The following is a 24,074-nucleotide window of genomic DNA, read 5'->3' as shown; positions in this document are numbered from 1 at the left end:
ATATACTTAGCACCTAGCTATCCCATCAACAGAGGAGGGAGATGTATGGGACGCACAAACAAAAGGACATTCATTGGTGTGGGCGGTGTTATGTTGGTTTTCTCTTCAGGAACTTGAGGCTCTATTACTTCATTTGTTCACAGACCATCTCATTTCTCAGGACCTATCCTCATCTACCATCAGCCTTAAAGCATATTTAAAGTTTTAGAGTGGTTCTGAGACAGCTCAGCAGTTGAATTCCTTAGTTTATGTAAATATTTACTGGATGCCTAATCTCTATGCCAGGCATTGTGCTAGGCGCATGGACTTCAGAAGTTAACTAGACACACAGCATCTCTGCCCTCACAGAGCTTCTATTCTCACCAAGGAGGCAAGAATAAATGAGAAAGTTAATTCAACAAAAGCCACTGGTGTAAGAAGTGGTGGAAAGAAGGAAATAGGGTTTTGCAATGAGGAGACTGGGAAGGGGGAGGGGAGATGGCTCTCTCCAGGAAACCTTACTGAGGAGGTAACATCTGAGCTCAGATCTAAAGGATAAGTCAGAGCTGGGTGTTCCAGAACACCCACATTGTGGGAAGTCTTTGGGAGCCCTTCACTAACAGGGCAGGGAAGGTGCTTATCATAAACAGAAGCTCCATGGAGCTTAATGGACAGACTCATAAAGAGGGGAGAAACACTAAATTACTGCGAAGTCATTTACATCAGCAGGTATGATTTGGGAACATCATCCATTTTCACACTAATCATAGATTTGATTCTTTAGGTAATTATCTAAAACAGTAGCTCACAGGGGCACCTGGATAGCTCAGTCGGTTGAGCGTCTGACTCTTGATTTCGGCTCAGGTCATGATCTCAGGGTCCTGGGATCAGGCCCCGAGTTGAGTCGGGCTCTGCCCTCAGCAGGGAGTCTACTTGAGGATCTCTCTCTCTCTCTCCCTCTACCCCTCCCCCCTCTAAAGTAAATAAATAAATCTTTTTTAAAAATAAAAATAAAATAATAGCTCAAAAACCTTGAAACTGACTAAAGCATCAGAGGCTGTGCATGTATTTCAGAGTCAATAAAGATGTTCTTTTTTTTTTTTAAGATTTTATTTATTTATTTGAGAGAGAGAGAGCACAAGCAGGGGGTAGGGCTAGAGGGAGAAGCAGACTCCCCGCTGAGCAGGGAGCCCGATGCAGGACTTGATCCCAGTACCCTGAGATCATGACCTGAGCCCAAGGCAGATGCTTAACCAACTGAGCCACCCAGGTGCCCCTATAAAGATACTCTTTTTAAGCACATTTGGAAACCTTATCTCCTTCGCCTCAAATGTCATGAACTTAGGGAGTGAAATGAGAGAACATTCCAAAAAATGATTCCTTGGTAAATAAATCCATAATTTCAACTTATTTTCCTTCTGAAAGAGGAGATTTATATGTTAGTGGCTGTCTCAGCAAAGACTTAAGAGCATCTCCGACTGAGAGGACCCTGGCCATGTGTAGGAAGAGAATCAAGAGCTTATTGCCTTGGTAATGTTACTCTGCTCCCCAGCCTCTGCTGGCTTTGACACTAAAAGAGTGATAAGGAAAAGTTTAAGGCCCTGAAGCCAGAAAATCCTTAGATTAGGCTGGGAGGTGAAAGAATGCCATTGATAGAAGATGAGGTGGGAGAGGTGGGCAGAGCATGTCCATCCTGCGGAGACTTTTATGGGCCATGGTATGTGTGTGACTATTTCAAGTGCAGTGACAAGTCTTGAAGGGGTTTAAGAATGAAAGTGGCATCTTCTTTTTTTTTTTTTTTTAAGATTTTATTTATTTATTTGACAGAGAGAGACACAGCAAGAGAGGGAACACAAGCAAGGGGAGTGGGAGAGGGAGAAGCAGGCTTCCCGCGGAGCAGGGAGCCCAATGTGGGGCTCGATCCCAAGACCCTGGGATCATGACCTGAGCTGAAGGTAGACGCTTAATGACTGAGCCACCCAGGTGCCCCAAAAGTGGCATCTTCTAATGTAGGTTTTTTTAAAAAGTCTCCTGAATACTTCATAACCATATAAGGATCAAGCTGTCAAGAAGATGTAACCAACCTAAATGAGTATGCATCTAACAATGAGCTTCCAAATCTACAAGGCAAAAAACATACTTAGACAAATAGACAAATCCACAATCTGAGTTGGAGACTTCAGCACTCACCTTTTGATAATTGACTATGATTAGTGTAAAATGAGTGATGGTCACCAAATCACATCTGGGTTTTTTGTTTTGTTTTAGTTTTTATTTAAATTCCAGTCAGTTTACATACAGTGTAATTTAGTTTCAGGTGTACTATATAGTGACTCAACACTTCCATACATCACCAGTGCTCATCACACCAAGTGTACTGCTTAATCCCCATCTCCTGTTTCCCCCATACCCCCACCCAACTCCCCTCTGGTAACCGTCAGTTTGTTCTCTATAGTTAAGCGTCTGTTTCTTGGTTTGCCTCTCTCTTTTTTTTCCCTATGATCATTTGCTTTGTTTCTTAAGTCCCACATATGAGTGAAATAATATGGTATTTGTCTTTCTCTAATTTATTTCGCTTAATGTAATACTCTCTAGCTCCATTCATGTCGTTGTAAATGGCAAGCTTTTTATGGCTGAATAATATTCCATTGTATATATACTGCTTCCTCTTTATCCATTCATCAGTTGATGGGCATTTGAGCTGTTTCCCTTATTTGGCTATTGTAAATAACATGCTGTAAACATCAGGGTGCATGTATCCCTTTGGATTAGTATTTTTGTATTTTTCGGTAAATACCTAGTAGTGCAATTTCTGGACTGTAGGGTGAAACTGGACCACTTTCTTTGACCATACACAAAAATAAATTCAAAATGGATTAAAGACCTAAATGTGAGACCTGAAACCATAAAAATCCTAGAGAAGAACACAGACAGTAACCTCTTTGACATCGGCCATAGCACCTGCTTACTAGATAGGTCTCCTGAGGCAAGGAAAACAAAAGCAAAAATAAACTATTGGAACTTAATCATATCTGTTGATGTAAGTGAATTTGCAGTAATTTCACAATTGTACCCCCCCGCTTTTAGTGTCTGGAGATAAAACTCCACGGAGCTTCTGTGGTCATAATAAACAAACAGAAAATCAATACAAACATGGGAGTCCTTGACGACATTATCAGCCAAGTGACGTAATTGACAGCTCTAGAGTTTATAGACTACTCCACCCAACAGCTGTAGAGTAAACATTCTTTTCATAGGTTCGGGGAACGTTCACCAAGATAGACTATATGCTGAACCACAAATTTGAGAGGATTGAAATCATGTAGAGTGTGCTCCCTGACTACAAGAGGATTAATTTAGAAATGAATAACAAAAAGAAATCTGTAAAATCCCAAATATTTGGAAATCAAACCACACACTTGTAAATACCCCATGGGTCAAAGAATAAATATCCCTCTGGCTGGTCTGTGAGGAATATGTTGGAGGGGAGTCAGTATGGACACAGTGAGACCAGTGAACTGGCTTGTCCAGACCTCCAGGGGAGCTGCAATCATGACTTGGACTCAGGGAAAGCTGTGGAGAGGGAGAGAAAAGGCCAGATTCACATGTATTTGGAGAAGCTGATGGGACTCTTTATGGTTAGAGGTGGGCAATGTGAGGTAAGAGAAGAAGCATCTGACCTTGGGCTTTCTGATTCACATCCTTTGACATCTCCCCTTTGCTCTCAGGATCCAGTCCAAATGTGTTGGCATAGCTCCTGTTTGGGCCCTGCCCACTCTGCCAGCCTAATCACCAGCAGCCTGGCTCTCCCACTGTCTGCTTCAGCACCATCGGGCACCTTGCCATCCCGTCCTGCACCATGCTCTCTCTTGGGTGTGGACCTTTGCACATGCTGTTCCATTGATCTTCAGTACTCTTTGCCCTGCTGTTCACGAATTGCTCAGCTTAGATGTTGCTTCTTCTGGAAAGTCTTCCCTGCTTTCACTGCAGACTGGTTTAGGCACCCTGCTGTGTGCCGTCCTACCCTGTCATCCCCCACACCTCACTTTGCTTTGCCTCTTTTCTGCCTCCCCCGTTAGACCTCCTGGAGACCAGAGATGATGCCTCATTCTAGATTGTCACTACTACTCCTACAATTGCCTCTACTGCTATAGTCAGGTTCTTGTTCCTCCGGGTGGGAATCCAGGATCCCAGCCCTTGTGGGATGGGATGATGATAAGACTGTGGCACATCAACCGAGTGCTTGCTGGGTGTTTGCCAGGGGCTAGGCACGCACGGTCTCCTTTCATCGTCCCAGCAGCACCGTGAAGTGGGTGCCTGCGCCACTTACAGGGTGAGCAACTGAGGCTTCAAAGGCGTAAGTCGCTTGCCCACGACCACACAGTTCATAGTGGAAATGGAATTTGAACACACATACAGTGGTCCCCCCGCTTATCCGCATTTCACTTTGCACAGTGTCAGTTCCTCCCAGGCCACTGTAGCCTGGAAGCAGATGATCCTCCTTCCCACGTCTGGTCAGAAGGTCATTGGTAGCCTGATGTCACGTCACAGTGCCCACGCCACTCGCCTCACTCCATGTCGTCACCTAGGCATTTTATCACCTTGCGTCATCACAAGAAGAAGGGCGAGGACAGTGCAATAAGACATTTTTGAGAGACAGCCGTCGCATAACTTTTATTACAGTATGTTTGAGCAATTGTCCCTTTTTATTATTGTTGTTAATCTCGTATTGTGCCTAGTTTAGAAATTAAACTTCATCCTAGGCATATATGTATAGGAGAAAACACAGTATGTATGGGGGGTTCGGGACCTTCCACGGTCTCAGGCATCCACTGGGGGTCTGGGAACATATCCCTTGTGGATTGGGGGCGGCTACTGAAATTTGATTTCAAACCCAGTGCTTTTAACCGCTAAGTTGTACTGTAGGAGGACAGAGTTGGGGCAGAACAAACTTGAAGGTAAGCCCGTGAGCCCCTGATCATCTTGCTGCCTGTGGCCAGCCTCCGGTCCTCACTGAGCCCTGGGGACAGCCGCCCAGGTTAGGGCAGTGAGTGGGAGCAGGGACAGCAACGCCCATTACAGCTGGCCAGGTCTCGTACAAATAGCTATCATGTGCTGCATTTCTGCCCCCGCTTTCCTAAGAAAACAAAGGCCTCATTTCTGGTGCTGACTGATTTCCATAAGAGAATTAGAATGGCTAGTTTTATATCCTTTCGGTAAATATTCCTCTTCCCATTATCACATGGCCAAATGATCCTCTTCAAATTAATAACAGCCATAATTGCTGCAGAATTAGCCTTCAGAGACATAATGTTATAGAAAGAGTGGGGTTTTTTTCTCCCCACCCCGCCCGGTCTTTTGTTTTTTTTCAGGTAAAGAGTGAAAAAAGCCTTACGTACTTGTTTTCAGTCAAGATAATAAGTAGATTATGATGATATCAGAAGGTTCAAAAGCTTCTTCTCTGCTTGACTCTGACTATGTAAAAGGCTTTTTGTGGTTGACGTGTTTTGAAGTGCTGTGGGCACGGCAATGGTAACTAATTACACTTGATACTTTACAAGGGGAAACAGACTTCTTACAGTAACAACACCATTACTTACGGAAGACTGACTGTGTACCAGTCACTGTACCAAGTACCTTGTGTGTGTTATTTCACTGGATCATTAGGACAACCTGGGGAGAAGGGTGGTGGTGGTGGCTGTGATAATTGCTTTCCACTTGTTTCAAATGGGGAATGGAGGCCTGGAAAGATGGAGGAACTTATCCAAAGTCACAGGGCCTGGGGTCACCCTGCCTGGAATTGAACTCACAAATGCCAGACTCAAGATTTGAAGGACTCTCATATCTGTGAGACGTACCATTAGGTATGGTGTGTCTGTTTGGAAATATGAGCTACCGACCAAAACTGTATGTGCTTAGTTTAACAAGCTCACACCTATGTAAGCACCGTTGTGGTCAAGAACTAGATGGTTTGACCATTGCCCCAGAAACCCATGATGTATCCCTTCCCAGGAGCACCCATGGGCTTCTTGGCATTTCAGGGAGAGCAGATGCTGAGGAGGGAGGGAAGGAGCTAGGCTTCAGCGGTTACAAATAGCAGTATGTACCCACGAGGGCCAGACGGGTAAGTCAGGAATGACACACAGCAGTACCCTCTGACGTAGAGGTGACTCTGTTGTACCTTTCATTCAGGTTAAAATCCTTGGAGTTGCTCTTGACTTTTCTCTTTGTCTCATGTGGTGCCTACAGCCCATCAGGAAATCCTGTTGGCCCTATCTCTATACTCTATTTAGGATTTGACCACTTCTCACTCGCTGGATTGTTACCCCCTGAGCCAAGCCACCATCACAACTCACCTGAATTACTAAGATGCTGTCCTAACTGGGCTCTCTGCTTCCCCTGCACACCTTAATCGTCTGTCCTCAGTGTGGCCTCCACAGTGACCATTCCTCTAAGTCAGATCCTGTGTCACCCCTCCTTTAAAGCTCCCCAGTGGCTCCCATCTCACTCAGAGTAAAAACCAAAGTTCGTCCAAGGGCAAGCAAAGCCCTAAGTGCCCCACACACCCTCTATCCTCCTCCCCAACTCTTCTCCCCTCTGTTGGCCCTGATCCAGCCACACTGGTCCCCTGCTGTTCTGGAAAAGTGCCAGCCTGCTTTATTTCCATTTGCTCACCTCCTTCTGAGCAAAACTTTCTCCACAGCCCTATTTAAAATTGCAAACTCCTCTTTACCTGGGACCCCTGGTCGTTTCCCTGCTTTATTCTTCACCTGCTTATAGACTCTATAATGAATATATTTATCTTATTTGTTATCTGACTCCCTCATGAGGGCCTAGATTTTTGTCTTTCTCAGTCACTGCTGGTCACACGTGGCACCTAGTGGACCCTCCATAAATGTTTATTGTGTGAATGAACTGAGGATGTCGGGAGTACCTGTCCACAAGCACCAGCAGATTTTTCCCTTGTAGGTTGCAGGCTGTTCTTGCTGGAGCTGTCAATTTTTTTTTAAACAGAAGTGCAGGTATTTCTGAGAAATCTTCAGTTTTCACAAAATGTTGGCAACTAATTCAATTTTTTTAATAAAGACTATGTTATTGGGGAGCCTGGGTGGCTCAGGTGGTTAAAAAGACTATGTATTAAAAATTTTTTAGGGACACCTGGGTGGCTCAGTTGGTTAAGCGATTCCCTTCAGCTCAGGTCATGATCCTGGAGTCCCTGGATCGAGTCCCGCATCGGGCTCCCTGCTGAGCAGGGAGTCTGCTTCTCCCTCTGACCCTCCCCTCTCTCATGTGCGCCCTCTCTCTCACTCATTCTCTCTCTCTCAAATAAATAAAATCTTAAAAAAAAAAAATTTTTTTTAAATCCATTCGTTGGCTGAATTTGACCCACAGGCCCACAGGCCCTGGTTTGCACTCTGTAGGGTACGTTGGACTGGCTTTGCCATCTTCACTGAAGACATGCAAGCTTTCCAAAAATAGTAGCCATAAAATTTATTCCTAAGCTTTTCTTCTTTGTCCCTTGGTTCTAGTCCAGAAAGCACGTCTCTAGAATCAGAGCAGCAGAGGAGGGATTAGATATGGCTCTGGAGAAGGACAGTGTGTAGAGAGGGCTTACCACCCGTGAGTCCTCAGATCTGGGGCCTGTGTGGGTGCCCCTGGTGGGGGCCAGCACTGGTATTCAAGTGTCCTAAATGGTTGTCACTGGTCTTCCAGACATGCATCATCTCCTCCCACAGTGCTGGGTCCCAGGCAGTCCACCAGGGCAAGACTTGTAGGAAAATACAAACCAAAATGAATTGATAGGGTAAGCCCCTCTGAGGTGTGCTCCTTGGAAGCCAAAGCCCCAAAAGCATGACCAAACAGGATGCTGGCAAAGGTAAGAGGTAAGAGGCATCCTCTTACGTTGCTGGCCAAAGGCTAAATCGGTCCATTTCTAGAGAAGTAGTTTGGCAACACTTATCAAACGTACAAATGCATGTATTCTTTGATTAAGGAATTATATTTTAATGAATTTATCCTACAGATACACTCATGTGTGTTTGAAATGAATTGAGATGAGGAGGTTTCTCAATGTGACACTGTTTGTTGTAACAAAAGCTTGAAAATAACCTAAATGTCCTACAATGTGTAACTAGATAAATTACGCTAGAGCCATGGAATGAAATGCTGCACAGACATCAAAAATAAGAAATAAAATCTGTATGTGCTGATATGTAAAGTCCTCCTACAGGATTGTTTTATTTAAAAAAAAAAAAGGCAGGCTGATAACATTGTGGACACTATGCTACCATTTGTAGCATGAAAAGGGATGGTAGGCGCATAGCTATTTATTCTTACACGTATAATATATCTCTGGCTCAACACAGAGCAGTCCAGTATCATCGGTTACCTCTAAGAATGGGATTTGGTGACAAAATCGCAAGGAAGAATAAATTGCCAATAAATTTACTTTAATATATTTTTATTTTTAACTATGTGAATGTTTACTACATTAAAAAGAAAAAGAAATGTCATATTATATGCTTGGAAATCTCCCTAAAGGGGCACCTGGGTGACTCAGTTGGTTAAGTCTCTGCCTTCGGCTCAGGTCATGATCTCAGGGTCCTGAGATTGAGCTCCACATCAGGCTCCCTGCTCAGCAGGGAGTCTGCTTCTCCCTCTCCCTCTGCCCCTCCCCCTGCTCATGTGCTCTCTCTCTTTCTCTCTCTCTCTCGCTCGCTCTCTCAAATAAATGAATAAAATCTTAAAAAAAAGAAGTCCCCCTTAAAAGATACCCATTGTAGTATAGCTTATAATAATAAAAAAGGGAAGCAATCTTGTGTGTCAAATAATAGGCTATTGGTTAAATAAAAATTTTACCATATTTAAGTTTTTTCTGATTTTATAAATTTCCAGTACAACTTTTTTGCCTTTTCCTCTCTTGATTAAACATATTGCCTGTACCTTCATGTTGGAATATCTCCATTCTTCAGATCTTTTTAGTTTTTTTTCCAGACTTTCGTCAGAAGAGTCTTTTGTTTTCTTCTTTTTTGTTTTGTTGAGGGGTGGTAACATTTTGTTGAAGAAAGTAATGATAGCTTTAATAACACTGATGACTTAGGGCCAAGAAAAAAATCAGAATAATCAAGTCAGCAAGCTTGATTCTTTTGGGTAGATGTCTACATAACCCTTAATTGATTAAAACATTAATACTGTATGCTTTTCTTCAGGACTTATTAGATAATCAGCCATAAAGAGAAATTTGTACTATTTCACATAGGTTGAGATAGCTTTCTCTTCCTCTCTAATTCTGCAATTCTAAATTCGCTTTTTATTGGAACTCCATACATTCTCTTTTCCCTGAAAACACATTGTAGAAAGTGACTTAATCTTTCTATAACCTTATTAGCCAAAACCCAGCAATCATTAACATTATTTGACATGTAAACTTGGACAGAACCCTTTTCTTTGCTTTAGTTTTCCTTCCCAGTAAAATAAATTGGCAAGATATTGAGTACTTGGGATGGTGTTGGGCATGCAAGAAATCATAATTGTGTTTACATGTGATACATAATTTGTATCATAAAATGCATTTACTCATACTTCTGTAGAGAGTTTGCCTTTCCTCCACAGTACTCTGTAACTGTGATTTTAAAAAAAATTAGTAGACAGATGCTATTCTGTGGTAGATTTTTTACGTTTCCCTGGGAAAATAAGAAAAAATAAGAATAAGGTAGAGGATTTTTTTTAAGTCTGTGTGTTCAATTTGAAGAATTCATCCTAATTCTAAAATTACGATCTTCAAGTTGTTAAAATGGATGTCAAGATAATCTTCTCTTATAAAATGGTAGGCAATCATTATTCTTAATTTCATTTTACTAGTTTGTAAAATCTATTCCTCTAGTAGATGAGAAACGAAAGCTAGATCCTGCAGCTGATCATGTAAGCTCTGAAATCATTCAAGTCTGAAATCTCCATGATACCTGTATCATACAGTGTGCATTTTCATCAATTTTAAATATTGGGGATCCCAATGGAATATTGTCTTAGCTTGCTGTAACAAAATACCAGAAATTGTGTGCCTTAAACCACAGAAATTTATTTTCTCACTGTTCTGGAGGCTGGAAGTCTGAGATCAGGGTGCCAACATGGTTGGGTGAAGTACCTCTTCCTGGCTTGAGACAGCTGCTTCTCATTTTTTTCTCACATGATAGAGACTGACAGCAAGTTCTCAGGCATCTTTTCTTATAAGGGCACTCATCCCTTCATGAAGTCCCCACTCTCATGACCTAATTGGACCTTAATTACCTCCCACACACCCCATCTACGAATACCATCACACTGGAGGTTAGGACTTCAACATGTGAATTCTTAAAGGACACAGACATGCAGCCCATTGCAAGTGTTGTTATGGTGTTAGGTGTTGTTATGGTGTTAGGATGATGTTAGGCCAGGGATCCAGGAAAATTCAAATCCTTTCTTAATTAAGCGACCACTAAATTTCGGGAATAAAGGCAAAACAAGGCAAATAACACTATCACTACCTAAGACTGAAGTCTCAAACCCCAAGGCAAAACTGGTAAGCTAAGCAGTTAGGACAGAAGAACTGATTTGCTTTAGGTGGCTGGCTTAAATGAACTGCAACAGAGGTTAAAAATCACAGCCCATGAACCAAGAATGGCTTTTACATTTCAAAGGGTTGAAGAAAATCAAAAGATTTTGTAGCATCTGAAAATTATATGAAATGCAGATTTTAGTGTTCCTAAATAAAGTTTTATTGAAACACAGTTGTGCCGTTCTTTTACGCATTGTTGTCACTTTTGTGCTACAGTGGCAGACTTATATGGTTGCAACAAACCCTGAAAGATTTACTGTCTGGCCCTTTAGAGAGTAAGTTTGCCAATTCGGATATACAAACAAAGCTGACCAATGATTTGTTTCGTCTATTCCCAAGACTAAATCTTAGCTGAAAATGTAATTTCAAAAAGATGCAGTCATACCCATCAACACTAAAAGAAATAGATCCAGAGACAGAGTATTTACCCCAAAGCCTGGCATGAGCTGGTCTAGAGATTGTCCACTTCAATTTGTCTAATGCCAGACCCCCCTGTTCTAAGAGAAAACTAAGAGGGGAAGACAGACGGCTTCATTGGAGAATGAAAGGAGAAGAGAGGGCCTCAGTCCATGAGCTGAGGTTGTCATTCCTTTGAAAAGTTCAGCCCTTACCAAATATAGTCCTGGAATTGAACCATCCTGAATTAAGATTTATTTTCCTTTGAGTCTTTACCCCTCAATTGATATTTATCCCTGAAGTCAAAGGAGACGGGAGGAATGGAAGCTAAGAGCATGGTACCCTTTCTAGAATTCAGCATTGACCAATGAAATTTGTGGCGCTGTTGGCATATCAGGCCACTTCCTTTGTTTCTGATTTGTTTTTATTTTGTTTTTTCCCTCCTTCCCCCAAACACACAAAGGTGATTTTAAAGGATGTGGATTCACTTCTCTACGTGGACACCGACGTTCTCTTTCTGAGACCCGTTGATGACATCTGGAAGCTTCTGAGGCAGTTTAATGCCACGCAGCTTGCCGCCATGGCCCCTGAGCATGAAATCCCCAAGATTGGCTGGTACAGCCGCTTTGCTCGGCACCCTTTCTATGGCTCTGCGGGAGTTAATTCAGGAGTCATGCTGATGAATTTAACTCGCATAAGAAGTGCTCAGTTTAAGGTAAGGAAATACTTTATATTTCATGTTTAAAAATTGGGAGTTTTAGTCATTTCAACAGTGATGTTCCTAGATTGTCAGTGTATTGATTTTGGAAGTAGATGGCTTGTTGGTGAGGATGGAAGGGGCCAGGGAAGAGGAAAATATTTGGAAAGTTATGAAATGTTTGTTCAGGAAAAGTCCAGGTGGTTATGGAATTTAAAGCTTCAGCACAGTTGCTATTCAGGAATGTTATGTTGCATTTCTGAATTCTATAATGTTTGAACTCTGTGTATACCCAAAGCTTCAAAAGCCATGGAAAATTTTGTGGAATTATCCTCAGGATATATTTATATACGTACACAGAGATAAGGCTGCTCATGCCTCATCTTTTATCCTAGTAAAGAACTGGAAAGAACCTAAATGAACATCAGAGAACTAGTCAAAAATTAAAACAAACAAACAAACTCATCCTCCTATTAAGAATTAGATTAATCTACAAGTAAGACAAATTGATCTCTAAAAAATATTAAGGGAAAAAGTGAAAATGAAACAAAGCATAGTACCATGAAGTATGATCTCTTTTATGGCTTAGAAATTTCCAGAAGGATACCTAATTGTTAACTGTGGATATATCTGGGGAAAGTGCGGGTGGAGATGGTAGGAGGATGGAGGAAGAATATTTTTACTTTTTAATTTTATCTTTGTGTGCTGTTTGAATATTTAGTCTATGAATGTGTTGCTTTTATTTTAAAAGCAAATTATGTTAAGACAAGGAAAAGGTGTTTTTCCTTAGATACCTTAAATCTGCTATCTGTATTTTGTTTCCTCCCTTCTGAGGCAAGAATTAAGCATGAGAAAAAGAGGTTCAATTTGGGCACAGTTTTCTGAGCAGAAACGATAGCCCCAACTACTGGTTCCTGGTCCATCCCGATCCATGTGTTAGCGACCCGGCAAAACTCTATAGTTTCCAGCTCTAGTTTTGCTTTGTCCTATGTCTTGAGGCCAGCAGGACCCCTCCCGTTTGCTTCATTCCTGGAGGGTTTGAGGGTACCAGTTCCTCTCTGTTGTTTCCCAGGGGACAAGATGCATTTGCTTTGCCTCAGCCCCTCTGATGGTTTTCTCTTTTCCAGAACAGCATGATTCCAAAAGGCTTGGCTTGGGAGGACATGTTGTACCCTCTGTACCAGAAGTACAAGAATGCCATCACGTGGGGAGACCAGGATTTATTAAATATTATTTTTTATTTCAATCCAGGTAGGCTCTCTTGCGAGAATGCCGTTTGTGTAGGAGTCCGCCCACCGCGCTGCACAGAGCACATTCCAGCCCGGTCTGCGATTGACTGAGCCTGGATTGTGCCTGGGTTCCCCTGTGAAATGCGCCCTTTCATTCACACACACCACCACCCACCCCCCCAGGCCTCCCCCCGCCCCTCCGCCCCGCCCTGGGGGCTGCCCTCACGCTGCTGACACAAAAGGCCAAATGTTGCAACCTCCAACACTGGACTCCATTTTTGGAGAATATCTTTTAGAGTTTGGCCACACCATTCTTCTAAGAAGTGTGGTCAAAATTATTGGCAGGGCACAGAACTGCATGCCAACATTATAAGCTAGACAGGGAGGCCCTCCGTGGCTAAACAATTGCTAGATTGAAGGGAATTGGTTCTTGGGATCCTTACAGTTAAGTGACTTGTTCGGAGTTAAATGAACCTAGAATAAGGACTTAGATTTCCATTCCTTTTTCTTTTCGTGTGAGGCAAAAAAAAAAAAAAATTCCTTATATTGTATCAATGATTTGGTGGAGTTGGGGGAGGGAGATGCAAATCTCTGATCTGTGTTTTTTGATGTTGACACCTAAAACTAATAAAATTTCCTCTTTTCTTTCTTATTTGCTAAAACTGTATTTAATGTTGTTAGAATCAAAACCATGTTTTCTCCTCGACAAAGATCTTTTGGGGAGAAAAAAAGCTCTCGTTACCCGGACCTATTCAGTTCATTTCTTTGTCTTTACAAAATCCTAAAATAGAGACTCCTGTCCATAAAGACTTTTGCCTGTGATAACCTGTCACTCTGGAAGCACCTACTATGTACTTGAATTGTTTTTTTAAAATAGAACTCTGAAATAAAACCTAATCTCATAGGTCTTTGGATCTAGAAGGAGCAAATCCTGGGAAAGAAAAAAAAGCAGATTGAAAGAGAGTTTCTGGGGAAAATTCCCACTACGAATTCATTAGAGGAAGGGAAAGCCTTGGCCGTTTGCTGGTGGCATGTTTTAATCCGTTTCCCTCTGACAGTAATAGGAACTTTAAGATCTGTACCTCCTCCTTTTTCTTCCTAAGCAGATTTCATCTTTTTTCTAGGTGTAGATGGATTGGTTAGGACTTTTGGCTGCGTGTAAAAGTTAGTCCCAGAGTTAGTCCAAGCACAAGGGATACTTTGTTATTAGCAAACTGGTGTCTGCTAGAAACCAAGGCAGGAAGGCCAGCAGGCTCAGCCCAGGACCTGAAGCAGGAGAGGGAGAATGAGGAGGAGGCCAGGGCGGGCTTGTTTTCTCCCACTGACATTGCTTATTCCTCTCTTTGTGGACTTCCTTCTCTGCTCCTCAGGCCTCAAAGCAAAGTACCCCACGTTTCATACTCCAGGTGCAGCCACATGCAAAGATGAACTCCATCCTCACTCTGAATTCCCAGGGGGAGAAACCAGATGGTTCCAGCATGGGTCAGCTAGACCGGGAGCATGCAGCTAAGAAATAATGGCTGACATTTATTATTTACTCAGTGCCAGGTGCTGGTCTAAGCATTATCTTCTTTAATCCTCACAACCACCCTGAGAATATGATCCCCATTTTACAGACAAAGATACCAAGGGAGAGTTCGGTAATTTGCAGCACTGCTAATGAGTGACAGAGCAGGGGTGTATACCCAGGCCCCTCTGACTTCCGCCCTCTGCGTTTGGGGGAGAGGGGAAGTTCTAAGAGAGGGGCAATCCTAGAGAGCTGGGGAGACATCCCAAAATGTATCTCTGCACTGAACTATTCGTCCTTTACATATTGCATTTTGCTCTCTGTTATGTGGCTAAAACTATCTTTTAGAAGCCCATCTGGACATATTCCCAAACAGGAATTCTGAAGATTCGCAGTTTCCTCCTCAGAAATCCTCTTAGCCTGTTGCAGATTATTTGAGGACGTGATCAGTGAGTAAATAATACTTGAAGGCAGTTGTAAGCAGCTTTGCAATTAGACAGGAGCCCTTGTCTTTAATTGGAGCTGAAAACCAGCTGAGTTCGATGGCTTCTATACTCCCCATCTTAAATCCATTGAGTGCTCGAATATTATCAAATAGTTTGAGGTTGTTCTAAACCCTGGTTCTGAGCAGTACCAATAACCAAGTTTTCTAGCTTTCGATCGGCGAGTTCTTAGGTAACTCCTTGATTGCTGTTTCTGTGACCTGCGTTTGATCATCCTTTTTCATATTTTCTGCACGCACTTTATTAAACATGAGATCTTTGAACTGAAACCCATTGATATCCTTCATATGATAGGCTCTTTCTTTGTTTATATTGTGGTCACTTTCTATTAACCAGAAAATTATTTAGAAAAAAGATTGGTCATTTTTATCCCTAGAAAGGAGAGAGGGAGAGGAGGGAGAGGAGATTGGCCCTGACACGGGAGATAAACATGCTTGTTGTTATGGTCTTTTGGGTTGCCATGGACGAAGAAGCAATGCACAAGGGATGCCTGGGTGGCTCAGTTGGTTAAGCGTCTGCCTTCGGCTCAGGTCATGATCCCAGGGTCCTGGGATTGAGCCCCGCATCTCCCTCTGCCTGCTGCGCCCCTCCTGCTTGTTCTCCCCACTCCCCATCCCGACAAATTAATAAATAAAATCTTTTTTTTAATGGGCGCCTGGGTGGCTCAGTTGGTTAAGCCACTGCCTTCGGCTCAGGTCATGATCCTGGAGTCCCGGGATCGAGTCCCGCATCGGGCTCCCTGCTCAGCGGGGAGCCTGCTTCGCCCTCTGACCCTCCCCCCTCTCATGCTCTCTCTCTCTCTATCTCATTCTCGCTCTCAAATAAATAAATAAAATCTTAAAAAAATAAAAATTAAAAAAAAGCAATGCATAAAAAACCTGAGCACATGTCTGGAATGGTATTATTATTATTATAGCCTCCTATAGCCAATAACACCACTTTTTAAAATGTGTTTAAAAGTCATTCGTTTAAAAATATTTTAAAACTCTTGCCATAATTAGATAGGAAATTGCTGTGGATGTGTAATTGCAGTGCTGGGTAGTAGACAAGAGGAGAGAGCTGGAGCTCAGGAGGGACAAGCAGGTCGCTCAGCCCATAGGACATTTCCTGGCAGGTGGGGTGAAGATGGAGTTCACAGCTCTACATGTGAGTTTGAGTCGAGAGCAGAGTTCTATAGAAAGGGTAGATTTGACCAAAGCCAGAAGAGCACCCTACACAGAAAGATGTGCTTTGATTAATATGTTTGGGTAGCAGGGAACAAAACTCAGGCCAACTAAGGAAGGGACCAGGGGGCAGCAGCCCTGGGAACACATGGGTCACATCGGGCTAGGCCTCTTGGGAACTAGCTCTGGGAAACTGCTAAGGACCCCAGCTGATTTCTCCATCCCTCAGAGGCCCCATGGCCTCTGCTATCCTTGCCTCTCTCCACGCCTACCTGATTCCGTTCTGTTTCTCAGCATTCTGTTTCATGTGGCCCAACCCTGAGCCCACACAGCCTTACAAGCCCACAGCCAATGATGATGCATGTTTGGTAACAGCCCCCTTTGTTTCCTAATTCACACTTTTGAAGAGAGAGAGAGAGATTTGCCTGGCCCAACCTAGGAAATGACTCCAAGCCCAGCTAAAAACTATTTCTCTTTGGATAGGGAGACTGCCCATGATCTGGTCATCAGGAGCCAGAAGAGCAAGGCCATGTGGCATTTTCCTCTCTCAGGCATGAACACCTAGGTCTCTCCCTTCTTCAGGAACAATCTCCCTAAAGGTGGGCTGTGGGCAGGGAAGGAAATGAAACCAGCCAAGTATAGATAAGGAGGCAGGGCGTCCAGAAGATAGCAACAGTAGGATTCTGCCCACAGGGAGAGGGAAGAGCTGAAATGCGCCTGGAATATACATAGATTGTCATGGATTATACAAAGGGTGGGATACCAGGGAGTTGGAGGGGTTTGGTGGTGCCACAGGGAGTGGAACACGTAGTCTTGTGGGACAGCCTCTCCGGTGGCCCCAGGCGGGCCTTGTTCTCATCCTGCCAGGGTCACTAGGGCCCTGCATTTTGGGTATACAGCCACACTGGCCCTCACCCCACCAAAAGCTCCCAGCATCTGTCAGCGGTGAGCTGTGGGGTTGACAGGCTCAGCTATCTGGCGTTAGGATTGTTCCGGGAAAATGGTAACATCTTCTTGTTTGGGGAGTCTGGGACTTTAATGAGCTCTGATGCAAAGCCAAGAATGATGACTGTCAGATACTTATGGGAAGTAGCCTTGTTGTATTTACTTTTTGTCTTTCACCTGCAAGGCTTTGTGCCTGGAGCAGAGTTGGTCTTCAAAAGAGTTGGTTGGTTGAATGAATGGATTTGAGAGACTGGAGTGACAGAGGGAAATGAATGGAAGAGAAAGTCCACAGCAAGGAAATCGAGGAGTGGAAGGAGAGGGAGAAATCCAGAAAAAGCAGGACACATCTGGTAGCAGAAGGTAGAAGGTCCCATTTACTCATTCATTCAGCAGATACTGCTTGAGCACCTACTATGTGTCAGTCACAGTGGCAGGCACTGGGGATGATGCAGCGGACAGAACGGACAAGCGCCTATTTTCACGAAACCTACCTTTTATTGGAAGAGGTAGACTTCCAAAGAACAGCAAGTTGTTACAAATCATAGGTTGTAATAAATGCTGTAAAAGGAATAAATAGTGGCACCAGGGTGGCTCGGTCAGTTCAGCATCTGCCTTCGGCTCAGGTCATGATCTCAGGGTCCTGAGATGGAGCCCTGAGTTGGGCTCCCTGCTCTGGGGGGAGTCTGCATCTTCCTCTCCCTCTACCCTTCCCCCCCGCGACTTGTGCTTGCTCTCTCGCGCGCACGCTCTCTGTGTCTCTCTTTCTTTCAAATAAATAAATAAAATCTTTTTTAAAGAAAGGAATAAATGAGGCATCGAGAGAGAGACTTTCAAGGCTGGAGGGAGAGGATTGCTTCTTTAGGTTGTGTGATCAGAGTAGTCTTCCTGGAAGAATGTATTGCCCTTTTCTGGAACAAGATGCATTCTGGAAGAAGGATGAAGAGGATGCTGGGAAAGCTCAGTTCCAGAAGGACGCATTAAAGAAACAAAACTAACAAACAAAAATTAATGATGCATCCAACAGCCTTCATTCTATTGGTAGTGTAGTGAGTGAGTAGCAAGCCTATTTCACCATGAAGTGAAAATGATCAGGCATGAGCTGTTCCATAATCTTAGAGAACCCAAGAGTACAAAATAATCAGAAACGTAAGGAGCAATCAATTCACACGGCACTTTGTGAATAGTTAGGAGGCTCTGGAAATAAATGTAGACTCCTGAAGCCAGCACTAAGGGATTTCAGAGCCATAGATAATCAGTTAATGGGCTTCTTTATCTATGTAAAAATGGAGAGGAAAATAGCAAAGACTCGGGGTTTGAAGAGGGGTTAGCTTGAAAGAAGATTTTAAAATAAATTGCAGTGGTTCGAGGCTTTGGGGATTTGGAATTTTAAAACCATTCATGATATTACTTCCTGAGCAGTGGAAAATAACCTGTTTCCCCATGCTATCATTTTTAACCATCAGATTTTGACAGCCCTGATAATCTTGCTTAAAATAGATCCATTTCAGAATGGTTATTGATCATGTGCCAAATAGCCATCATTAGTCCACTCTGCATGTTCATCAGCTGATCTCCATAGATGTTCCCTCTTTAGTCCACCCCATGACGCTAGTTTGACCCCTCTCCTCCTCCCCCCACCCTCGCCCGTTAACCAAATGGAGATTTCAAAGTGTAACCCGTGCAAAATGTATCTGTGAATAAAAAGACACAACTGTTACTTTTCACTGCTCTGTCTTTGGATTACAGGGCCCCAGTTTTCTTAGGGGAATTACTCTTCTCTCTCTCTCTCTCTCTCTCTCTCTATCTCTATCTCTCTATTTCCCCCACCCTACCTGCTTTTGCATGCAGTCCTAGAACTCCATCTGCTCCTGATTCCCACTCACCCAGTCCGACCATATCCTCGGAACCTGAGTCTGGGGATCCAAGAGCAGAAAGTAGCCAAGGTTTCAGTGTTGGCGATGTTGGCAGCCGTGCTGAAGAGCTGACATTAATTAGTGCCCACCTGTCAGAGTCCAGGGGCTGCCCCACATCCTGACCCGGTTCAGCTTTACCTCTGATTTTATGAGCTACTCCCTCTCTTTTCAAGGAAAAATTCTTTTCCTTTTTTTTTTTCTTCAAGCTGGAATCAAAGTTAGTTACTTGCAATCCAACATAGATATATATTTCTTGAATATTTTAGGTCAAAGCAGTCTATTTATATGACAGCTTTGCTACCGTTATCTTACCCCTTTGAAGAGACTGAGTTTATCCCAGCAAAATTAAATAGCTTATCTTTCGTAAAGCACACTCTGATTTCCAAACTTTTCACCATGATCAGGCCATTCTCTCCTCCTTGAATCCTCTTCCAGGGCTCCATTTTTGACTGTCAAAATCTCATCCTTAGTTTGTAAGTCTGAGTTTAAATGAAACTGTACTGAAATATCCTCCTTTCTATGAACCCTGATAAAAACATGTTCATTTTGACTTTACTACATACTGTCTCCCTTACAAGAGTATAAATTCCCCAAGGGCAGGAGCAGAGCCTTATCATCCAGCGACACCAATGTCTTACAGTGTGTGAATGAATTCTTCTTTCAATTACATGCTCAATGTATTTTGCGTTTCTTCCTCTGAAAAATTCTGAAGGGGATTGTAAAGATGTGAATTGAATTCTGTCTGGAATCCAGTTTCATAGTTGAGATTCAACAGCTGGGTTTTAGCTGGTCTTTAGGAAATCGACAAACCCCTAAACTTATGAGCAAGTGTTCTTAAATATGCCCAGTTGTACCTTTCCAATGATAAGGTCGAAGGCTTTCATTAGACTCTGAGATCTGTGATCCATAAAAGGTTAAGAATGACTGGCCACCTGCATATCTAGAAACAATTGGAGTAAAACCTTTATTACCAAGGTACCGTGTGTCGAGAACTATGCTAGGCTCATTCCCTTTATTTTGTTTTATTCTTCTAGTGACCCAATGCAATAGTTCTCATAACAGTAACAATGGTCGTTGTCATGATTACAGCTTATGGTTATTGCATGCTTTCTATGTGTTGTACTGTTCCAAATACTTGTATTGATAAGTTCACTTAGAACTCCCCAGAATCCTACTGGACAAACTATTTACGGTCCTCCCCCGTTTACAGATGATGAAACTCAGGCTCAGAAAAATTATGTAATTTGGCTGAGTTCATGCAAGTAGGGTCAGTCCTGTCATTCAAAGCCAGTGTGGGTTGACTCCAGAGCTTGCTCCCTTAGCCATTTCACTATTAGCATAATAAAGCTGGAGTTCAACCCCAGATAACTTAGCTTCTTTTTACTGCTTCTAAATTGAGGTCCAGATAACTCATCAAGGTTGTAGAGCTAGGAGATGGTGGAAGCCAACTTTGAACATACATTCATCTGATTTCAAAGCCTTTCTATTTCCTCTTCTGCCCTGGAATGCCCTCACTGGGCGTGGTCCTCTCAGGAGGCTGCAAGGAAAGGGAAGGTTTCCTTAGCAGTGGGGTCCTGTACTACCTGCGAAGAGGCAAAAACCTCCATCACCAATCTCAAATGCCACAAAGGCGGAACCAGACTTTCCTTTGTCTGCTGGGTACAAAGCAGGCACTCAGTAAATATTTGTTGATACAATCAGTGTATTTACAAAAACAGAGATGGATTCTAGGGCAGTTCACTCAGCAGGGAACATTAGCAGGTGCTTAAGCAGGGACTCAACTGCAAATACCCAAGCAGGTATCATAAAGGAGCGATGTGATTCATGGGGCTCCGAAAAGCCACAATTGGTCTGAGGTCAGACACAGTTTAAAAGCACACGAGCACTTTTAGATACTTTCTGTCACGGAATCCTCATGCCGACCCCCTACGCTAGAATACAGAAAAGTCACACAATTCCAAGAGGAGTTTAAATCTAGTAATACGACTTCAGGGTGAGCACTGCTCTCTCCTAGCTATGGATTATATATGTACAAGTGTGGAAGTGAATGCAAGTAAGAGCAGCATCGCGGTGGAAAGGAGTTCTCCCGAGAAAAGGAAAATCTCTCAGGGTGTTGTGAATGATTAAGAATTGGAGGGTGCCTGGGTGTCACCATGGCCCGTAAAGACTGACTGGTAGAATTATTACACACAGTCCACCAGAGGGGATGTGTGATGACCTCTTCCTTGTTTGCTTTCCATCTCGAAGCTCTCTGGAAGCAGTCTCTAAGAAGGGATAGCCGTCAGCTGAACCCACGAGCACATCTCTATGTTGCTTTTCTGACAACGGTAATTAATTTGCTCTAATGCTTCTGTGTTCTCACAGGGGGCCTTTCTCATGAACACTGACACACACCCACAGAGAGCTTTGATTCCTACTGCTCTTACCCCAGCCCTTAAAGGCATCAAGCTGAGGAGCCAGGAAGCTCAGGGGTCGTGAATTTGTTGCTAATTTTATCATCCTAGCCGTCCAACAGGATTTGAGCCGAGTTTCTCAACCTTGGTACTGCTACTCTTGTGGAGGTTGTCCTGTTCATTGTGGAATGTTTAGAGTATCTCTGATCTCCACCCACTAGAGCATTAGCATGTATGACAACCAGTATCTCCCTCCAAACATCGCCAAATGGCCCCCGGGGAGGCCCTGGCAAAGAACCACCAGATTAGAGATACACATACAAGTACACGAGTGTGCACCTGCTCACCCACAATGTGTATAGTCACCTTGACACACGGACTTTTTTATTTCTTTGCTCTTTTGGGGGGGAGGGTTCTCCCCTTTACTGTTGTAGTTTTTTGTTTTTTCCTTCCATTTTGATTTTGTTGGTTGGTTGGTTTTTAATCCAAAGAGGAACCTTTGCTTCAATCTTGATTCCAATTTTCCAAGTCTGTCTGTTTCATAAAACCTTCCCGAAGAGTGGATTCTAAGTGCTAACACGGTTGACCACCACTGTGTGCTTGGCATTCGGCGGAGCATTTTACCTGTGTCTTTTAAATCTAATCATCCCAGTAGGAAGGAGTTCCTGTCCTACCCATATTACAGATGAGGGAGGTGAAGCACAGGGAGGTTGAATCGCTGGACCTAGGTTGCAGTGTTTCTGAGTGAGAGAGTGTGGGTTTGGACCTGACCTTGTTGGCCTCCTGGTCCCCCATGCACTGCCCTCCTGTTTTGGGGTGAAACCTACAACATCACGAGTATGTGCCCCTTCAATTCCTGATCTCAAAATATGGACAAAATATGGTGAAGGTTGGACCGTGAGTCCCAGTCACACTCCCAGGCACTGAAATCGCGTGTGGTGTGCAGGGTATGGAAACACGGGTTTAACCAGCAGGTGTGCAGAGGAGAGCGGGCACTGATTGCGGACGCGTCTTTCTCTTGTCACCACCAGAGTGTCTCTATGTGTTCCCCTGCCAGTGGAACTACCGTCCCGATCACTGCATGTACGGAAGCAACTGCAAAGAAGCTGAGCGGGAAGGAGTGTCTGTCCTGCACGGGAACCGAGGCGTCTACCATGACGATAAGCAACCCACTTTCAAAGCGCTCTATGAAGCAATACGGGATGTAAGTGTGTCCGCAACCCCCCCTCCCGCCCCCGGCCGTGTAGCAGACGCATGCGCACTCCACATGAAGCAGGACAGTCACTTGGGTCCTCGGCACCCTCGAAGGCCAAAGAATTCCCCAGAAGCATTGAGTTCTGCCCCTTTCCCTAATCTCAGGTACCACCTCACTGTATCAGCTCGCTCTCTCGTATTATAGCCACTCTTGGTCTTTACAAGTAAGTCACTATTTGGGGGGGGGGTCCTTAAATAAGTTCACTTAAGGAGGAAATGAAAGGCCCAGAAAGAAACCCTCTGCCATTTGCCATAACAGAGGGGAATGTGTTAGGGTAAAGATCACGTAATGAGAACAAAATGATACTATTCAGCTCAAGCTGAGTGTGTTGCCTGGTTGCCAGCATCCTGTTGAGAAATCCGGTGTGGAGATGGTCAATTAGGACAAGAGATCAACTTAAAAGTAAAAATCAAGTCTTTATTTACATACTGCAGCAGTGCAAGCAAGAGGCAAAAAGAGGCACGAGCTCCCGTGTTGCGTTGGTACCCAGCAAAGGGTACTGGTCAAGAGAATGCAGCAGAGACGCAGAGATCCTCTCAAGGTTCCTGCATCCTTATGGACCTGTAGGCCAGGGGAGGAGGAAGGAGAAGGGCAAGAGGGTCGAGTGGAAGGATACCCCTCCTTTCCCAGGAGGCCTCCAAATGGAGGTGTCTGGGATAGGAATGCAGGTACGAATTTGAGCGTAGCTGGCCCGGGGCAGGGGCCTGAGTTCTTGACTCAACTCCTTCAAGTAAACTTGCCCGTGCACCAAATCTGGTGTCAGGAGGGCAGCTCCCCATCGCTCCAGAGGCCTGCCAGCAGCCTTGTCATTACCCGTGGTTGAGTCTGAAAGACCAGACATAGGATTTTGGCCTGGAGCTGGACTTCTCACAGCCTCAGGCCCCCTCTTACCACCTTGGAGAGATTGATTAGCAAGTGTTGAGATGTTAAAGACGCCTAGGAACTATCTTCTTGCGGTAAATGGGAAGGTTGAAAGAAACTTACTTTGGTTCTCACTACCTAAAATGCCAGATATTGCTGGCCCTTGCCTTTCATCCCACACTTGGGGAAACGCTGCATTCCACATTGCTTTTTACCTTGAGATCACTAGGGGGAAACCAGCAACAGAGATTCAGGGATGTCCCTTTTGAAATGGTAACTCCAAGACATAGAGTAGGGGTCAGCGAACTTGGGCCAGATCTGCCTTGCTGCCTGTGTTTGTAAGACGTGTGGGCTGGGGACGGATTTGTAAATCATTGGGAAAAAAAGAATATTTCATGACGTGAGAAAATTATATGCAATTCAGATTTCAGCATTCATAAATAAAGTGGTATCGGGAGGCAGGGACACCCATTCATTTATGTGCTTGTCTGTGGCTGCTTTCAATGACAGAGATGAGTATTTATAACAAACTGTGTGGCCCACAAAGTCTAAAATATTTACTGTCTAGCCCTTTATAGAAAAAATGTGCTGACCCCAGACATAAAGTATGTAGACTTTGTTAGAGGTATTTGTCTTAAG

General features: G+C 43.7%; 1 protein-coding gene across 2 annotated transcripts in view; it reads left to right on the top strand.

The window, feature by feature from the left end:
- GXYLT2 (glucoside xylosyltransferase 2) overlaps positions 1-24,074 on the top strand; it is a 100,541-nt gene that overhangs the window by 68,496 nt on the left and 7,971 nt on the right. For both annotated transcript variants that reach the window (XM_045861962.3, XM_045861963.3), the window contains exons 4-6: positions 11,433-11,684; positions 12,794-12,917; positions 22,351-22,523. In XM_045861962.3, coding sequence (XP_045717918.1) covers positions 11,433-11,684; positions 12,794-12,917; positions 22,351-22,523 — 549 coding nt within the window. The remainder of the gene's footprint in view (positions 1-11,432; positions 11,685-12,793; positions 12,918-22,350; positions 22,524-24,074) is intronic.

The sequence above is a fragment of the Mirounga angustirostris genome, unplaced genomic scaffold, assembly GCF_029215605.1.
Source record: "Mirounga angustirostris isolate CCGP_5_RB_7025 unplaced genomic scaffold, mMirAng1.0.hap1 SCAF_1, whole genome shotgun sequence".
Classification (NCBI taxonomy): domain Eukaryota; kingdom Metazoa; phylum Chordata; class Mammalia; order Carnivora; family Phocidae; genus Mirounga; species Mirounga angustirostris.
Note: the sequence above shows the minus strand (reverse complement) of the source record. Positions and strands in the feature narration are given on the sequence as shown.